The sequence below is a fragment of the Carassius gibelio genome, chromosome B5 (assembly GCF_023724105.1).
Source record: "Carassius gibelio isolate Cgi1373 ecotype wild population from Czech Republic chromosome B5, carGib1.2-hapl.c, whole genome shotgun sequence".
NCBI lineage: Eukaryota > Metazoa > Chordata > Actinopteri > Cypriniformes > Cyprinidae > Carassius > Carassius gibelio.
Window position 1 is genome coordinate 25,308,504 of NC_068400.1, and position 18,353 is coordinate 25,326,856.

Sequence of the window (18,353 nt, forward strand, 5' to 3'; positions counted from 1 at the left end):
CGTTTTGTAATTTGTAGTTGTGCACTGAAAGCAAATAGCTAACACATATACAATATGAAAATTAGAATATAAAATGAAAGGTTTAATTTGTGATGAAACAACCTTCATGGGGCTTGCAAAATAAAACCAATGTTAAACATCAGTCAGTTTCTCAACACAAAGCCTCACAAAACATTTCCAATATATACAGGACAAGTTGTATGGGGCATTTTAAAGTGTTTTTTTTTTTATTATTATTATTGTACTTTAAAATTTCTGAAAGAAGTCTCTTTTGCTCAGCTAGAAATGTATTTAATCAAATTTTAAATTATCTTTTCTTTTTAAATGTATATAAAAAAATGTATTTATTCCTATGATGGGAATGCTGAAAACATTTATACTGACCACAAACCTTTTTATTTAATCTAATTTTTTCTCAATTTTTATATATTTTTTCGAGCAACACAGTTTTTTTGGGATGTCTTACTGTATATTTAAATCATCGTTTAAACTATAACTTCAAGATTATAAGTCTACAACATTCTCTGACAAGTCTGAGCACAAAACTTGACAATTTAAACTTATTTATTCAGTTTATTAATATTAAAACATTTAGTGAGTGTTTAGTAGCACACAGGCTTTGCTCTTTCCTGCTGAACTGCATTTTTGCGCAGTGAACATTACAGAAGTGTAAATTCATATAAAACTGGATTCGTCTTGAATGTAAAAGTCAGTAAATGGTCCGTGTTTTACTGGAAATAGGAGTACCCAAAACATCAGTCACCTCACTAGTAGTGCTCTCCAGTTTCATTCCATCTTCGTTTCATTACTGATGGCCTTGTTCTGTATAATCTTCCGGGATTGTGTCTGTAAATGTCATAAATTGTATATTAAGATACACACCGAAATGATCTTCTCGTATTGTTCAAGCACTGCACTCACCATTACAGCGGTATCTCAGATTGGACCAGATGATGTTTTCCTGTGAAAAGCAGAACACTCCAAGACGGCCTCCTCTCATACTGGTGTCAATAACAACCCCAGAGTCTGCAACCAAGTCGGTACCCTCATAGAACTTCACTCTGTGCCAAAACAGAGAAACACCACAAACATGTTTCGCACATCCAAATCCAGTCAAGTCTGAACTCTCCAGTATTCACGGCGTCTGACCTGATGTAGCCCACTTGGGGTCTGTGCTTCAGATTCCAGCGGTAGGACACCTTGTCCTTCCAGCCCACATTACGAGTGTCTTTCCACAGCAAGCGCACTTGATCATTTGTGTCTCCAGTGTGCCACAGAGAATTCCTCAGGAACTCCCCTGGTCCGGTTTTAGACTTCACAGCCTAGAAATATATGGAAATATATATTGATTCGTGTCTGTGTGCTTATTATTTCAATTGAATAATCAAATCGAATTGGGATGTACTTGAAGTCCCTAAGAACTATTTGGCTATAGCTTTAACATCCGTTATTTCTGAGTGGAGCAGTAATGATAAAAGCAGACAGTAATAGAGATGAAGATCGCTGGGACCTTAAGCTGAATGCCAGGCTCAGCCACGGCTCTGAAGGGCACGGCCTGCCAGTACGTCTGCTCCGTCTGCTTCCACATCACCACATAGAAGCTGGAGGAATCCTGGTAGCCGAAGATGAAGCCTGCATAGTCATCATCGGTCACTGTATTCACGTGGAAGGTGCCCTCAAAGTCCACGCCACTGAATGCTGTGTACCCTGTTTGTGGTGGCAAGACTGTGTCACACTTTGGCCAGATTTTCATTTTTAATTGAAATACTAAAGCTCATGTTTCAACCATGATTTAAACAAAACTGAGACAAAAACAATAGTTTATTCTTTAGTTAAGGAGATACTCAAAAAAATTACAATACTCTCATCATTTATTCACTCTCATGCCATCCTAGATGAATTTGACTTTCTTTAGAAAAAGAATCCATCTGAGAGAGTCCATTTAATGCAAGTGGACAGCAAACCAAAAGCTGATGCTTCAAAAACATGCAAAACAAACACAAAAGTAACCCCAGTTTATTTTCTTCTGAAGCGGAACGATAGGTGTGAAAAATACTAATATTTTAAACTTTTTTAAACTGTAAATTTGCTTCAGAAGACGCTGATTCATCCACTGTGGTTGCATGGATTACATTTGCTTTTGTTTTGTGTGGTTTCTGAAGCATCAACTTTGAGGGTCCTATCCACCTGAATTATATTATCTTACTTTGTGTTTCACGGAAGAACAAAAGTCATATAAATCTGGTAAAACGTAAGGGTCGGTAGCTGATGAGGGATTTTTTTTTTTTTTTTTTTGAGTGGAATACCCATTTTAATGATTTCTTTACTACCTTTCTGGGCCTTGAGCATGGTAGTTGCATTACTGTCTATGCAGGGTCAGAAAGCTCTCAGATTTCATCAAATATATCTTAAATTGTGTTCCGAAGATGAACAAAGGTCTATCAGGTTTGGAGCGACATGATGAGGGTGAGCAATTGAAGACAGAATTTTCATTTTTGGGTGAACTACCCCTTTGAATGAAAGAGGAGCCATATCGGCCTAGAAAATCACAACCTTTCATTTTCCATCGGTCTTAGTACACGATGTAACTACAGAAAAGTCAAGTTTTAAATAGGAAAAACAGAGAAACTCTTTGATCATTTTTGAGCGAGATGCTAACGGTCTAATCAGATTCAATTATCTATGTTAAGCTAAGCTAAAAGTGCTACCACCGGAATGGATTCAAAAACAGTAAAACTCAACTGTTTAACTCTAGAGGAGTTGAAAAATGATCCTATTTTCAAAAATAGTGACGTGTTCCTTTAAAAGACCAATTAAGACCAGTATGAATTTCCAGGCTGGTCTATGCTGGATTGGTGCTGGTTTAGCTCGTCTTTTCACCATGGAAATACTCGGGATGATTTGAATGATGTGCGTCACATAAACATACCAACAGCTAGTCCTGGGTCACTATTCATGGTTTGGACAATCTCCATTCCCTGATTAAGAACAACCCAGTTGGGGTCGATCTGAGCCTCTCCCTCTGGGTCCAGAACCACGGTTTGATAGGCTCTGAAGTCAGTCAGAGTGATCTCTGCATTCTCAGGGCAGGTGTCGATTCTGTCTATCACATGATCTTTGTCAAAGTCTCCAACACAGTCATCACCCACTCCATCATCTGAGAAAGAAGAGAACAACAACATTTTGCTTAATTCTCTTTTTAGCAGTGGTCTGATTTTTGATGGAGTCCGATATAGATTTGTAAGGCACATTATTATACAATATTTGGACACTTAAGTCACACTTTAAAAAAAACACAAATGCCCTTGTATTAGCATTTACAAAAAATGTAAACTAAAACATTTGTCTTGATTGACTGTCACTGAACAATTTATGACATCCTACTAAACACATGTTGCTATGCGTACTGTTTTCATCCTTTTGGTCTGGGTTTGGCACCAGTCTACAATTATCTTTATCATCCGTAATGCCATCATTATCATCGTCATCATCACACTCGTCTCCAAGTCCGTCCTTGTCCGTGTCCAGCTGTGCGCTGTTGATGATGGTGGGGCAGTTGTCTTTGGTGTTCTGATGACCATCTCCATCACTGGAAACAAACACCCTTCATTATAAACTTGTTTTATATTGACAGTCAAAAAGAAAGTAAAAAAAATCAGACTCTACCTGTCAATGTTTGTGTCACAAGTGTCTCCAACAAGATCATTGTCAACATCAGACTGATTGAAAAAAAATTGAAAACAGGTTCAAAATAGTAATAATGAAAACGACATATTTAACATACAAAATATACTAAATACACATTATGTAACAGTTTGTTTCCCTGAATCTGGACAAGAGGCCTTAAAAGAGTTCTGATATAGGAACCTAACAGCACTTTGTATTTGCACCAGTAGGGGGCAGCTAATGACTGTTTTGTGACTGAATCTTTCATTCAAGCGTTTCACTCAAAACGCTGATTCATTCCGGACCGGATGAGTGAATCATTGAATCATTCACTCAATGACTCGTGTTGCTCAGAGTCACCAGAGGTTGTTTCTGCTTTGGATTTGTTTTCTTTGTTTTCGATGGTGAATAAAAAAAATAATAAAATAAAATATATTACAAAATAGCTGCCAATTCTTTGTATATTAACTTGTTTATTCACTGAACTGGACTCAGAAACAAAGCAACTCAGAATCATGTTGTTTTGTGAATAGTAGCAGGCAATGAGCAAGTGATAATTAGGGACAACAGTACTCTTGCTTGTTTAATATTGTTTAACTCGATTGGTCAATGTTATGATAATAGGCAGTATGAAACAGTGTTATTATTATTATTATTAATATGTTTTGAATTATTGAGGTACTATTTTAGTTTTTATAACTTTTTGGAATATTTTATAATTATTATATTTTTTATTTAATTTTTTTCAGTAAAGTTTGAATCGTTTTATGTTTGTTATTTGTATGATTATTTTTGTCATTTTTGCTGTTATTGAGGTACTATTTTAGTTTTTATAACTTTTTGGAATATTTTATAATTATTATATTTTTTATTTAATTTTTTTCAGTAAAGTTTGAATCGTTTTATGTTTGTTATTTGTATGATTATTTTTGTCATTTTTGCTGTTATTTTATAAAAATGTATATATATATTGATTTACCCCATTTACATCAAGTTTATGTAAATAATAAAAGAATGTGGTTTTAGTTTGTTAACATTAATAACTTCTTTTTTTTTTTAGATAAACAGCTGATAAAATGCCTAAATAATTAGCAGTTTTCAAGAAACATTGATATTTAAAAACTAAAGCACTAAAACTATCCATTTAAATTAGGTTCAAATTTTGGTTTAAAAACTAGATGAGACGAAAACATGATTTATTAAAATACACAGAATAGAATAGAATAGAATAGAGATAAAGTAATAAAGCTGTTTGGCACCTGGTTGGGGTTTGGCACCTCAGGGCAGCTGTCACATGCATCCCCAACACCGTCATTGTCTTTGTCCTTCTGGTCAGGGTTGGGAACCCTCTGACAGTTATCCAGGATGTTCTTCAAACCTATCAGAAGTAGAGAATGTTCATGGATGCATTCAGTGATTCATCACTAGAGTCAGAGCCAGAGCACCAGTGCTATAAATGAAAGTATTATGCAGAGGTATACTGCCTAAAATGTCAATGAATGGAGCAAACTCCATCAGGAGAGAATGCACTGCGGTGTTTGTTATAGAGTATACAGTGATGTCTTTGTGTGCAGTTTGTCGGGTTATGCATGACACAAGGTGGCGGTGTTTCGGAAAGACTTCTGTGGAATAGTTTCCACGCGTCAGCAGCTCTTGGCGCAGGTTCTTGGTGGAAATGTGGTTGCACAAACTAGACATGACCAAGCTCTAAAGGTATCAAGTCAAGTGTCTGGATTTCTGCCTTGATGAACAGACCGTAAATGTCAAGCACTGCCTGGACTCTATTTTGCTCAATTCAGACTGGAATAAATAATTGTCGATTTGAACGAAAACAATCAGTGTGGTGCCGTAGAAGCTGTTAATACCCCTACAAGTCACTTCTGTTTTACATGACCCATGCAGGCAAAAGAGCGCTCTAATTTTAGCTTTAAAAACACAGAAGCTTCTGTTTTTCCTCACAAAATGACCTAAGCACAGGGAAATCCTGATTAAAAAAACAGGCCCAAAGGGTGAAAAGGATATTTAAAACATTACACCCCATTTCTGCCACTAAATAAAATACACAGCAGCTGCATGGCATACGGAATACTTGCAGAGACTGGAAAATTGTGTTTTTTTTGACAAAATAAGACCTGAATTAAATTACCATCCCCGTCTATGTCATCATCACAGGCATCTCCCAGTCCATCTTTGTCTGTGTCCCGCTGGTCCGGGTTCTCCACGTTTATGCAGTTATCACAAGCATCACCATGGAGATCTTTATCACTGTTGATCTGGTCTATATTAGGAACCAACCAGCAGTTGTCCTGTAGAAATACAGTCATGCAAGCACTGACATGGAAAGGAGCTTCTCAGTTCATCAAATCATGATCTAATGCTGATTAATCTGTACCTGTTCATTAAAGATGCCATCACTGTCTGCGTCCTCATCACAGGCATCTCCCTTCCCATCTCTGTCTGCGTCTTCTTGGCCCGAGTTTGGAACGAAAATGCAGTTATCCTGAAAATGGAAAGTAAAATAATCTAGTAAAACATTACAATAAGATTTAGTTTGTTAACATTATTTAATACAACAGCAAAAACAACAAGTATTCTTTATTGATTAAAGGGTTAGTTCACCCAAAAATGAAAATTCCATCATGTCGTTCCAAACCTGTGACTCCTTCGATCATCTTCAGAACACAAATTAAAATATTTTTGATGAAATCCGAGAGCTTTCTGACCCTCCATAGACAGCAATGGAACTGAAAGGTTCCAGTGCTTCAGCCAGAATTGTATTAAGCTATGAGAATACTGGCAGCAGATGGTCATTTAGAGGAGAAGAAATTGTAGAATAAAGTTGTTATTTTTGTTTTCTTTGCACACAAAAGGTATGGACTAGTTAATCTAAGTCCTTGCAATGTTTCTGGGTCTGGGAACATTTCAGTTACATTGCTCTCTTTGGAGGGCCAGACAGCTCTTGGATTTCATCAAAAATATCTTCATTTATGTTCTGAAGATGAACAAATGTCTTATGGGTTTGGAACGACATGATGAGGGTGAGTCATTAAAGACAGAATTTACATTTGTGGGTGAACTAACCCTTTAATATTGATTAATGTTCAGTTTTACACAGTAATTAAAATGATAGTAATAATTTTAAGGTGACAATGTTATTAATTTATTTTTAGTTTTTACTGTATAACTGAACCCAAACTTTAGTGGAATTTTGTTTTATTTGTATGTGTACCTCGACTGATAAATGAAGAGAATGTTGTTCATTGTCAGTTCATGGTATCTAATGTGTTAACTGCTGCTAATAAACAAAACTTCTAACAAAAACAGCAGGTCAAGTGAAGGTCACCTTCTTGCAGGTTCCATCTCTGCACTGAAGTTTCTTATCTGGATAAGCGTCAATGTCTGTGTCCTTTCCACACACATAGCCATTTCCTGCCCAGCCAATTTGGCACTGAAAGCAACACAGATGTCAGCTGAGAAAGTTGGGTCCTTGCTCAAAAGAAAAAAATCTCGTTGTTTTCTTGAAATGCACAAGTAGACAAAACATCAGCGTGAATGCTTGACATCTCACCACACAGCTGATGCTCCCGTCTCTCTCCACAACACACTCTGCGTTGACGTCACATGGATTCGGCTGGCCGTTCCCACACTTCCTGTCTGTTAGAGGAGCAGGGTCCAGGCCAGTTGTGCAGCCACTATATTGGTCACCAGCGAATCCAGTCTTGCACATCCCACAGTGAAACGCACCCTACAAGAAAGCAAGTTTCACATATGAACTATATTTACTGTACCTGCCACTGGCCACATTAGTACAATGGGCTATCTAGGATAGTTATAGTCTTACCATTGTGTTGTGGCAGTATGAATTGGGTGTGCAGCCACCGTTATCTACCTGGCACTCATCAACATCATTACATATCTGAGAAGAAAAAAGATAAATAAGGTGTTAATCACAGTATTGGTACTAAAATCACAAACAATACCATTTTTACTATGTGTATCATGGTAATACTATGTGTGTGTGTATATATATATACACACATACAAACTGGTTAATTTAATTATTTGAATTAACTGTCCTAAATACATACTTGTTTGTTTGCCTGAGCATAGTGAACGCCCACACCCTGGACCTCTGGACCAGTGAAGCCTCGGGGACACTTGTCACATCTGAACCCTGGTGCAGTGTTAATACACCGGACACCAGAGAAACACGGCTTGAACTGGCACTAAAATTGAACAGTTTATAAGGTTAGCTGGATTTATGATGTTCAACAAACAATGCCCTGTATAGTATATGGACGAATAAGTCACACAATTGCACTGCAATCTGTTAAAAGTTCTATAAAAACCATTGGAAAATTACCTTAGAGCCTACGTAACAGTTTAAACAATTATTAGTCTAATAAAAACCCCTACTGAAATGATTATATGTTAATAAAGTTTTATTTTAATATAGTTTTATTGTTCATCATTAATGTAGAACACAATGTCAGAGGTGTTGAACAGTCTGAGCTATTGAGATACTGCAGTGAGTAATGGAAATAAATCAAATTAAATAAAATAAGTCTTCATGAGCGTTCTTGTTCTTTCCTAAGAACCCAACTACGAGAGAAGTAAACAGGAAATAAGTGGCTAGATGAACATCATAAACAGCAAAACTTGATTCAAACCACAGAAAGACATATAGAATAGAAAATTATAGTATTATGATGAACAAAAACTCAACATCTTTAGTCTAACCTCATCCACATCATCACATTGGAGACCATCTCCAGTGTAGCCCTCAGGACAGGGTGCACATTCCACACCTTCAGCTGTTTCGTTACACATGTCCGGCTTAAAACAGACCCCTGGCCTACACTTGGACTGCTTTTTATGTGCTTCTGCTTTGTCCCGTCCAGACGAATCTACATGAAATAAAACAGAACCCTTGAGTTCACCGGTCTGACCCCTTCAACATCCTCATTCTAAACTCATTCTGTTTTCTCATTCTGAGCACAGGCACGAAAAACTGCTAAACGTCTTCTCATTTCAGCTGTTTTGTAACTTTTTAACTAAAGTCTTACCTTTGCATTGAACACACTCCATGATAGTCCTTCTCAAGTCAGCGGTTTCTTTGGTCTGTTATGAAAACAGTTTGTTATTAATCTGTTATTATTATAGGGAGAGTTCACCCAAAAATGGAAAGTTCAAATATTTGTTAGAAATTTTCTGGTCACTAATTCTATAAACACTAATAATCTCCCCGCCATTACTGAACCAGTGAGTTGAATCCTGATTGATGCAGGAATCTTTCAGACTGGTCCTGTCAACTGATTTAGTGACAATAATGATCTGTTCCTGAAAGAACTCAAAAAGAACTGTATTTTTTGTGTGAACTATCCCTTTAAGGAACTGTTTTCCCACTCATTTTCAAGTTACCTGCTGATCGACCTTCTGTTTCAACTCTTGGATCATTCGCATGAGCTCAAACATTGGGCCAGCTTCCATTTTTGAAGTTGTTCCTGCAGAAATGTAACATAAAAAATAAATCAAATAACCAATCATTCAAACTAAACAATCAAAAACTAAAGCTGAATAAGACAACAGAGAAGCAACAGCCTCACCTACTAGCTGCAGTGTTTCGCTCTTTTCACCGTGCTCTGGAGCATTGCAGTCCTGAAGCTCTACCACGTTATCAATAGACTCATCAAGCACCAGTTTGAGGTCTGTCAACTTGTCCTGTAACACACATATTCGCACACTGTAAAGAATGTTAGTCATTTTACAGAAAAGCACTGTTAAATGTAAAACATGCTAATTAAGTGTAAGTTACCTTACACAGTGAAAAAATTATATGTAATTTGATAATAAAATACAGTCAAATTGATGGTTTTTGGCTGATCACATGTGATTATCTTTTGTACAAGTAATTTTGTTTCACACAATTATTGCCTGTTATTTTTGGAGATTTATTGAATGCACTTGCAATGAAGTCTGATTCATCATGTGGTTTTTTATTATGCTATGTGTATATTAGGATGGTTATCAGCAGAGGCGTTTCCTTTGAGGCAATGCCTCCTCAAAATATTGGATGAGAAAGAAATTTGTAGTACTAAAGTAAAACAACGCAGATTTTACCAAGCTTCGATGACCGATGATCTGAAAAATTCAGAAAAAATATATATTAAAAAGAATAGCTGAATGTAAGTTCACAAATAAAATCTATTGTTTAATGGTTGCTGCCTTGAATTATTATTTTGGAATAAATGTAGAATGCTTAAAAACACTAACCTGATGAGATTCATACATGGCTTTAATAAAAATGTACAAATCTAAAATACAATAGATTTATTCTTTTTATGATAGTGTAAGTAATGTATATTTAACCAACAAATTGTGACTGGGACATGAATTTACATTTGATTAAAAAAAATCATTTCAAAACCACCACCACACACTAATTATCAGTATATTTTAAGGTAAAAAGGCAGTTATTAGTAGTGTTCAGTTGGCATATTAACATTATATCACTTATATATGAAATATATTGTTACAAGTTGTAAAATATACAAGTATCCTGCAAAGCCTGTAGTATTTTTACTAGAAATGAATTTCTGATGACCAAAGATGCCAGTTTTTTACTGTAGATGTTTTTTTTTTTTTTTTCATCTTACTGTATGCATAGATAACCAGACTAATGAGATTATTTGTTCCACCCTCTAAGATTACCTGGGATGAGGTTGGCAGGGTCTTGAGCGTGACTCGTTTTGGGCCCTGCGGCAGTGATTTGAAGGCCAGCGGCACGTCCTGAACTCTGTCCACCAGCCTGCAGTCCACATAGAAGGTCGTGGTGGGGGTGCCCTGCTGCAGCCCACTGAAGTGGAGCAGTATATGGTGTGTTTGACCATCTGTCAGTGGCACTTTACTGAAAACGGTTGATCCAACCTTTCCATTGCTTTTCAGATATTTCAAAACGACTGTGAACAGAAAAAGTATTTAGTGCACATATCAAGTTTCTACTGAGCCACTGAACATAAAGCACATTAGTGAGCTCTGATCACACAAACCTTTGTTTAATTTCCCCTGAATGGTGAAATCAAAATAGTCTGTGTGGTCTAGGGCATTGAAGATGCGGAAGACCCGAGTTGGAGCTTTGTTCTGCAGCTGCAGGCTTGCAAGGATAAAAACGTTGTCCATGTTCTTTGCCTGTATTCCTCCTTGCAGAAGGTCAGGTAAGCAATCCGGTGACACCAGAAGATCATAAACTGCAAATTTAGCATTTTTGTCAACACATTTGCATTGGATACTGATGTTTTTGATGCATTTGCATAATATATGTTATCCAGCTACTTTTGTCCAGTACACAATATTAAAAGCAACCAATAAGTCCATTTGCAAATTTGTCCTCAGCTAGTGGTTATTTCATAGAGCACTGTAAAAAATCAAAAGTTAAGAGAACTTAAAAGTTTAAAGCAACCAGCATCAGAAGATTTTTGAGTTATCTCAACTTCTTTTATTCAGTTTACCCAACAAAAGAAATCCTACAAATACAAGTTGAGAAAAACTAAAAAAATCTCCTGAAGCTGTCTGCCTTAATAATGATCTTATAATTAATCAGAAATGAGCTGGTTTTCATTTATTTCACATTTTAACAGTAGAAAACTAGGGCATGCACACTTTTATTCATAAACAGTTTTGCAAATATATGCAAATAATAAAAATGCAAGAATATTAACATTGACAAAAAAAAAACATATATTTAACATTTTTTTTATATTTAACATAAATATTTAACATTTAACTATTATAAGTTTAAAGGACTTACCAATTCCTTGTGTTTTCACTGTATCAAAGAGTTGTAAAATGAACTGTAAACTGAATATGATTCTTATCCAAGTACACATTGTGGATTTTTTATTTTTTTTTATGTTGCAAATCCAGTTAAAAGGTTCCTCCCTTATTCCTGGAAAAATCGTTTCTGCTCTGACCCCTGATTCAGTTTAGATCAGTAGCCCTGTTCCCTGTAGTCCTGCAGATGAACGAGGACCAGACTGGTGCTCGAGTGATTTACGCTTTTCAGATGTCTCTCTCTATATAAGGTGTGACCAAGCACCTCCTCCTGAATGTTTCTGTGCTTTTACCAGACACTTATTGCTGTGAACAGGTCAGATCAAAACCTTCTAAAAGAGCTCTTTGTTAATGACGATAAATGATGGGAGGATATGCTTTGGTTTTTGGTCAGAACCTGCGCCAGCAGGTTAAAGGTTGCAAAGAATATTCTGGTTTAAATTATCTAATTAAACAAATGCTTTTGAAAGCACACACACACACACACACACACAAAAAAATGGTTTGTTCATATTTTTACATTTATCGTTTTCAATTAAATTATACTTAAAAGTTACAACTGAGGATTTTTACATAGAAATAATATTGAATTTACAATCTGACTTAATCAAACAGTCTGCCAAAAAAGAAAGAAAGAAAGAAAGAAAAAAGAATGAAACAAAGAAAGAAAGATAATGAAAAAGAAAAAAAAGAAAATGAAAAAGAAAGAGAGAGAGAGAGAGAGAGAGAGAGAGAGAGAGAGAGAGAGAGAGAGAAAGAAAGAACACATTTACAGGAATGATCTGGCGTGATCTCTGCTGAGTCTTGCCAGTTTGAGTGTACGACAGATGAGTTATGGAAAATCAATTAAACTTTCAGCTTCATATGAATGAGTTTACCACATTAACTCTACAACTGCCTGTGTATTGTATCCTGCAGATTCTCAAATAAAGAAAACTAAGAATAAATAAAGAAAAGAATAAATAAATAAAAAACCTAACAGGATTGTTTTATGATGGCCAAAATCACCAGGTCACTGCCTCTTGTTAGCTTATCCTAAATATACATCTATATAACCTATTTTTATTTTATTTCTATTATTTATTTACAGTGTTGGGAAGGTTACTTTGGAAATGTAATAAGTTACAGATTACAAGATTTCAAATGTGATAAATGTGTAAATATTCATGATAGTTAATTTAACTATTTAACTATAATAGTGTAACTATATAGTCCAAGTAATTAATTACATTTGATTACTTTTCTAATAAATGTTTTCAGCTTTTAATCATTTTCAAACATTTAAAGCAGACAGGGTTAACCTTGCACTAGGGCTCAAATCTGTCTGTGAGAAAATATTCAGATGTAATCCCCTTTGTAACAGTAAATATTTTCATAAATAACTGTAATTTTAACAACACATTCATTTCATACACTTATTACAGTAACATTTATTTAGTTACTCTGTTACTTGTAGCTGGTTACTCCCCAACACTGTTAATTTATTTGCTTAATTTGACAAAATAATTTATTGACTGATAAAATACATAAATGTAAGCAAGAAACTGAAACCTTACTTTTTAATTAATTAATTAATATATATATAATTAATTAAAAAGTAAGGTTTCAGTTTCTTGCTTACATTTATGTATTTTAGCAAACATTTGCTGGGTGCAAGTTCACTCTTGGCGCACTGGCATGCTGCTGGGCTCGCGCGCGCGCGTGCGTGCGTGTGTTGTGCACACCATCATGGCGGAACCCATGGAGCTGTTCTGCTGGGGAGGCGGCTGGGATCTGCCGTCCGTGCACACAGACTCTCTCGTCGTGCTGGTAACAACACGGCTTATTTCAACGCTTGAGCTGTATGCATATTTGAAAATGTAATTTTTAATCACGAACGTCGATGGATTTTTGGATAGACGTGTTCTGTGCTGGGATCCGGATAGCTGTACGTTATCCGAGTCACTTTGATAAATAAAAGTCTCTGTGCACTATTTATGCGCCAGTTCAGTTGTCAGCTGATGACTCCTGTTGTTTTAGCTGTCATGCCTAAAGCTGCTCGACTCAGCTGCATTGCATTGCTTTGACTGATTGATAATAGGAAGCTAATATGTGTCGCACAGCTTCAGGTTTTATTTCTTGAAGGTCAGAGGAGTAATGCTGATAGGACCTGAATGGTATGGGCTCCTTTCAAACGTTTACACCTAGATTATAGATTATAAACAAATGCTTGTGTTTAGTGCTGGAGTGTAGATTTTTTTTATCAGCTGCCTGAAAACATGCGTTCTGTTCTGATAACCTTTTGAAATAATGCACAATAAAAGTCCTAGTTACAGGATAGCGCTTTAGTGCTGCTTATTCCTATTTACTTAACCTTTAATCAATTATCTGTTCACCTGATATTTTCTTATGTTCTCTTACAGGCATATGTCAAATTTTCAGGTGCAAAGCTTGCAGTAAAGTCTATTGACTGGACATGGAGGACTATCACAGGTCAGAAAGGACTGATTTTATTAATATTGGTGTTCGAGCTTGTTAAATGTAGTGAAAGTCTGGGATGTAGCCACAAGCATCCATGCCATTTTCCAAATGTAACACCGTGAAGACCAAACATCGCTAAAGTGATGGTTAACCTGCAGGTGTCCTGTTTCTCCCTCACAGCATCTGTGCCACAACTACACTATGAGGGAACCACAGTCACAGAACCAACACAAATTCTAAACTTCCTACGAAAACAGGTCGAAATTCATATTTGTTTACAGATTTCTGTGTAAAGTGTTTGTCAGCAGAAGAATCCTGATGAGTTTATTGACCAGCTGACTATATATGATCCTACTTATTACATGACTTTACCAAATAAATTCATACAATAATGAAGTATGATGTGCTTGAGGAAGAGTGATTATGCTCCCTGGATTTTATATTAAAATAACAATAATACATGTGTTACTTAATCCACGCAGAGATTCAATGCCGACTTTGAGTTGACAGCTAAGCAAGGTGCAGATACAATGGCTTATATCGCCCTCCTGGAGGAAAAGCTTCGGCCAGCTCTGGTGGGTCCATCTGCAATTCAGCAATTACTGACTGAAATCCTGTTTCTTATCCTCATAATGATTATCAAATGGATTAAGTGTACATCTGTGCTGTTAACATGTAGCTGCACACATTCTGGGTGGACGCAGAGAACTATGCTAATCTGACCCGACCCTGGTTTACGTCACATTCCCCGTTCCCCCTTAACTTCTTTGTACCGGGTCGACAGGCCAGCTTGGCTCTGTCCCGCATCTTACTGACCAAAGCAGAGTCGCCATTGCTGAACATCACAGAAGTAGAGGGAAAGGTATGAGAAAACAGATCCTATAATCATAACATTACGTCAGAGACATTGACTGTCATGCATTGCCTTATTTTTTTTTCAATGCCGTGGTGAAATGGAAATGTTTGCGGTTCTGCATTGTGAGATGGAAAACAGTTTATCTCAGGAAAATTGTCTGTCCTCATGAGCAAATCTGCCTGAGATGGAGCTTAGAATCCAGAGGATCATGAAATAAGTTGTAGTTCTGCCATTCCTCATAATAATGAATATTAAATTTGTATGGTTAGTAATAGAATTTCTTATAGATCTACAGTGAAGCCAAAGAGTGCCTGAATTTGCTCTCCCACAGACTTGGGAACTTCCATTTCTTCTTTGGAGACACGTGAGTTTTTCACTTCTTTTATTGCATTATATTTTTCAGCTGTTTAAAGGGACAGTTCACCCCATAATAAAAAGTTTGTTATAATTTATTAACTCTCATGTCATTCCAAACTTATATGACATTGTTTTTTTTGCTTTCGTGGAACATAAAATATATATTTTGTGAAAATAGAGATAGTGTTAGTGTAGAGTTAGTGGGTAGTGTTGTCCATAGAGTGGCAGTCAGTGGGTTTCTTTTTTGTTATTTTATTCCCAACCTTTTCTATGTGAATATATTTGAAAATGTAATTTACTAAATGATGCTGCTGAAAATTCAGGATTTCTCTCACCAGGAATAATTTCTTTTTTAAAACAGAAAAATGTTATTATTTACATTGTAATAATATTTCTCAATATTAATGCTTTTTCTTTTCTTTTTCTTTTTTTAAATCAAATAAACACCAATTTGGTGAGCATTAGAGACTCTTTTAAAACGTTACAAAATCTTACCAACTCTAAAGTTTTGAACACTAGTGTATAATTGAGTTATAGGATAGTTTAAATAATTTCCTTGTTCCAATCTTACATTTCTTTCAGCTGTTGAACAGCGTAGTTGTGGATACACAAAATACTATGGAAGTCAAAGGCTGCTGTGAACTATTTGGTTACACACCTTCTTTAAAATGTAGTCCTTTGTGTTGAGCAGAATAAAGACAGTCATGGAGGTTGGAACAAATTGAAGGTGAATAAAGGATGGCAGAAACTTTCATTTTGGGGTGAACTATCCCTTTAAATTGAATCATCTTGGTCTATCAGTCTGAAGTTCACCATGTTTTCTATCGGCCAGGCCTACAAGCCTGGACGCCTTTGTGTTTGGCCATATCGCCCCTCTAATTAAAGCCCCTCTGCCCAGTGGGCAGCTTCAGAAGCACCTGAACCAACTTGATAACCTCTGTCAGTTCTGCAACGCCATCCTTAAAAACTACTTTACCGATCCCCCTGCTGAGAAGAGAATGGACTGTAAGTAGTAAGACCTCTGTCATAGCCTGTCCTATAATCTTATATTAATAAAACCACAAAAAACATAGTATTGGTCATGCTCTGCTCTCTTTCTTCTTTTTTATTAGTTTATCTCAACCTCCATTTGTTTGCTGCTAAATCATAGAAATAAACCAGACATTCATGATTCGATACCCTTCTATTTGGCTTATAGCAGATGCTAAAAGACAGTTTAATAACTGGGCCTCGTGGCTATTTTAAGTGATTTGCTATGTCTCTTTGGCTGCACTCTGTATCTGCACTAACCTATCTCCCATGTGCGTAAAAATGCCTGCTTTTCTTCAGAATCAGTGTCCTGTCGTCTTTTCTTTTGTCTGTGCCCTCTCGCTAGGCTCACCAACGGCTAACCATGATCCTGTCGATGCAAACCTCCAGAAACTGACACAACTTGTTAACAAAGAGTCCAACCTTATTGAAAAGGTCTTGGCCAGATGTGCTTATTCACTTCTGAATTTAATGTTGCTAGAATTCACAATTACATGGTTAAAAGTATGTGGATGCTGTTTTCTTTTTGAAGCAAGTATTTGCTCCTATTCAGAATTCCACCGCAGCTTCAGTGAGGTCACACAGACGGACATCTGGCTCACAGTCCATGTCCCAATTCAAGTCCAACCAGACTTTAGCCGTTTATTTTTTTGGAAAAGAAAAAGGATGGAGTATTGTGCTTAAAATATTTGTTATACGGAGATGTTATAAAAAAAAATGATTAATGAAATGTTTTTTTTTTAAATACATTTTCAACTTCAAAAAAACAAAAAAAAACATGGTTGTATACTTGATTTTCTGAACCTGCTGAAACAGACACAAGGGGAGTGTCTGTCCACATGCTTTTGGCTGTGTAGTGTCTCTTCTTACACATCTTTTGGAATGAACACTTATCCCCTGGGTCTTATCGTCATGTATGTTTTTGTCACAGATGGATGACAATCTTCGCAGCAGTCCGCAGCACAGACCGCACAGACATGAGACCAAACCCTTGGCCCTGGCCGGCGAGAGGATCTCCACCCCTCCCTGATAAACAAAGCACACACTTTACCCTCATTTATTTATTTTCCATTGAAACTGAAATATTTCCAAATGTTATTTATAATTTAACATTCTTGTGCAGTCATAATAAATGAATACTAGCTTTTCATAATGAAGTTGTTGAAATGTGTTACACAAACTAACGCTCAAACCACCAACAACATACAGTAAAGGGCTTGTTAAATCTGTTGTATTTAAAAATCACTAACACATATAAACATTAATCTGACATTTGGTGACTTAAGATACAAATGCCATAGTTTAAAAGAAAAGTGAGTCGCATTTTCCAGGATAAGTTTTCCTAGCGGTCATAGGCTTTTCACACATCATTGTATATGAACTTTGAATGCACTAGCTGGCTTTCCAAATAGAAAAGGTTTTGTGTGTGTTTATTTATATTTTTCAATCCTGCCCCAGCACAAGTACAGGTACATTAAAAGCTTTATTCAGCTTTTATTCCAAGGCTTCATCATAAAGTTGTTTATAATGATCAAATTAGGAGTTTAAATGTTGATATCTTTAAGGTTCATAACAGTTTAGTTTTAGTGCACATGGCAGGTTAACTGTCACATACTGTAGTAAGCATTGTGCCTCTTTACAGTATAATTATCTCATTTTAACAGATCTTTCTATTGATTTCACTTGATTGTGTAACTTTCCACATTCTTTTGGGGCGAAGGGATCTTTCTTGACATCTGATTTTGTGTACTGTGTATACATTTATAGTTCTTCATATTCTTCTGGAGGTTTTATACATGCAAGGAATGCCTAAAAAGCCTTATTGCTTAAAAATGTAATGTCATTCATTCTTTCAAGAAATTGTATATTTCAAAATATATCAATGTATAGCAAATATATGTACATACATGCAATAAAGGGAAGATCTTTGAACTATACTTTTTCTTTCAGATAAAATGTGGAGGAAAACAAGATAACGTTTAACTTATGTATTTATATATATATATATATATGTTAGTTCTTTCCACCGAATGAATGTAGCTAAATCGTGACAGAACTTATTTATGCTCTTTGAATGAACAATGCTAACATATTGCACAACTTTCCATTCATTCATCATTTAAATGTGGCAGTAACATAGAGACAGCTGTAGAGC

General features: G+C 36.0%; 2 protein-coding genes across 6 annotated transcripts; one reads left to right on the forward strand and one right to left on the reverse strand.

Moving 5' to 3' along the window:
* Positions 1 to 61: 61 nt before the first annotated feature.
* thbs4a (thrombospondin 4a) lies at positions 62 to 11,722 on the reverse strand. Its single transcript, XM_052556469.1, has 21 exons — positions 11,474 to 11,722; positions 10,716 to 10,913; positions 10,378 to 10,625; positions 9,273 to 9,387; positions 9,088 to 9,170; positions 8,733 to 8,787; positions 8,407 to 8,573; positions 7,755 to 7,892; positions 7,508 to 7,582; positions 7,235 to 7,411; positions 7,010 to 7,114; positions 6,059 to 6,166; positions 5,813 to 5,972; positions 4,926 to 5,044; positions 3,667 to 3,719; positions 3,408 to 3,589; positions 2,930 to 3,157; positions 1,511 to 1,707; positions 1,150 to 1,322; positions 922 to 1,061; positions 62 to 846 (listed from the first exon to the last, which is right to left on the reverse strand). The coding sequence occupies exons 1-21, from the start codon at positions 11,550 to 11,552 to the stop codon at positions 806 to 808; spliced, it is 2,841 nt and encodes a 946-aa protein (XP_052412429.1). The 5' UTR covers positions 11,553 to 11,722; the 3' UTR covers positions 62 to 805.
* A 1,429-nt stretch (positions 11,723 to 13,151) lies between these two features.
* Positions 13,152 to 18,135, forward strand: mtx3 (metaxin 3). Of its 5 annotated transcripts, none has more exons than XM_052557076.1 (9): positions 13,153 to 13,305; positions 13,899 to 13,968; positions 14,137 to 14,213; positions 14,439 to 14,531; positions 14,636 to 14,818; positions 15,100 to 15,176; positions 16,002 to 16,174; positions 16,545 to 16,633; positions 17,130 to 18,135. In XM_052557076.1, exons 1-9 carry the CDS (start codon positions 13,174 to 13,176, stop codon positions 17,226 to 17,228), a joined length of 993 nt encoding a protein of 330 aa, XP_052413036.1. In that variant the 5' UTR covers positions 13,153 to 13,173; the 3' UTR covers positions 17,229 to 18,135. The 5 variants fall into 5 exon arrangements, with proteins under 5 accessions (XP_052413040.1, XP_052413036.1, XP_052413039.1 ...); XM_052557077.1 differs by having other exon boundaries at positions 13,240 to 13,423; XM_052557078.1 differs by lacking the exon at positions 13,153 to 13,305 and adding an exon at positions 13,440 to 13,652.
* The last annotated feature ends 218 nt before the right edge of the window (positions 18,136 to 18,353 follow it).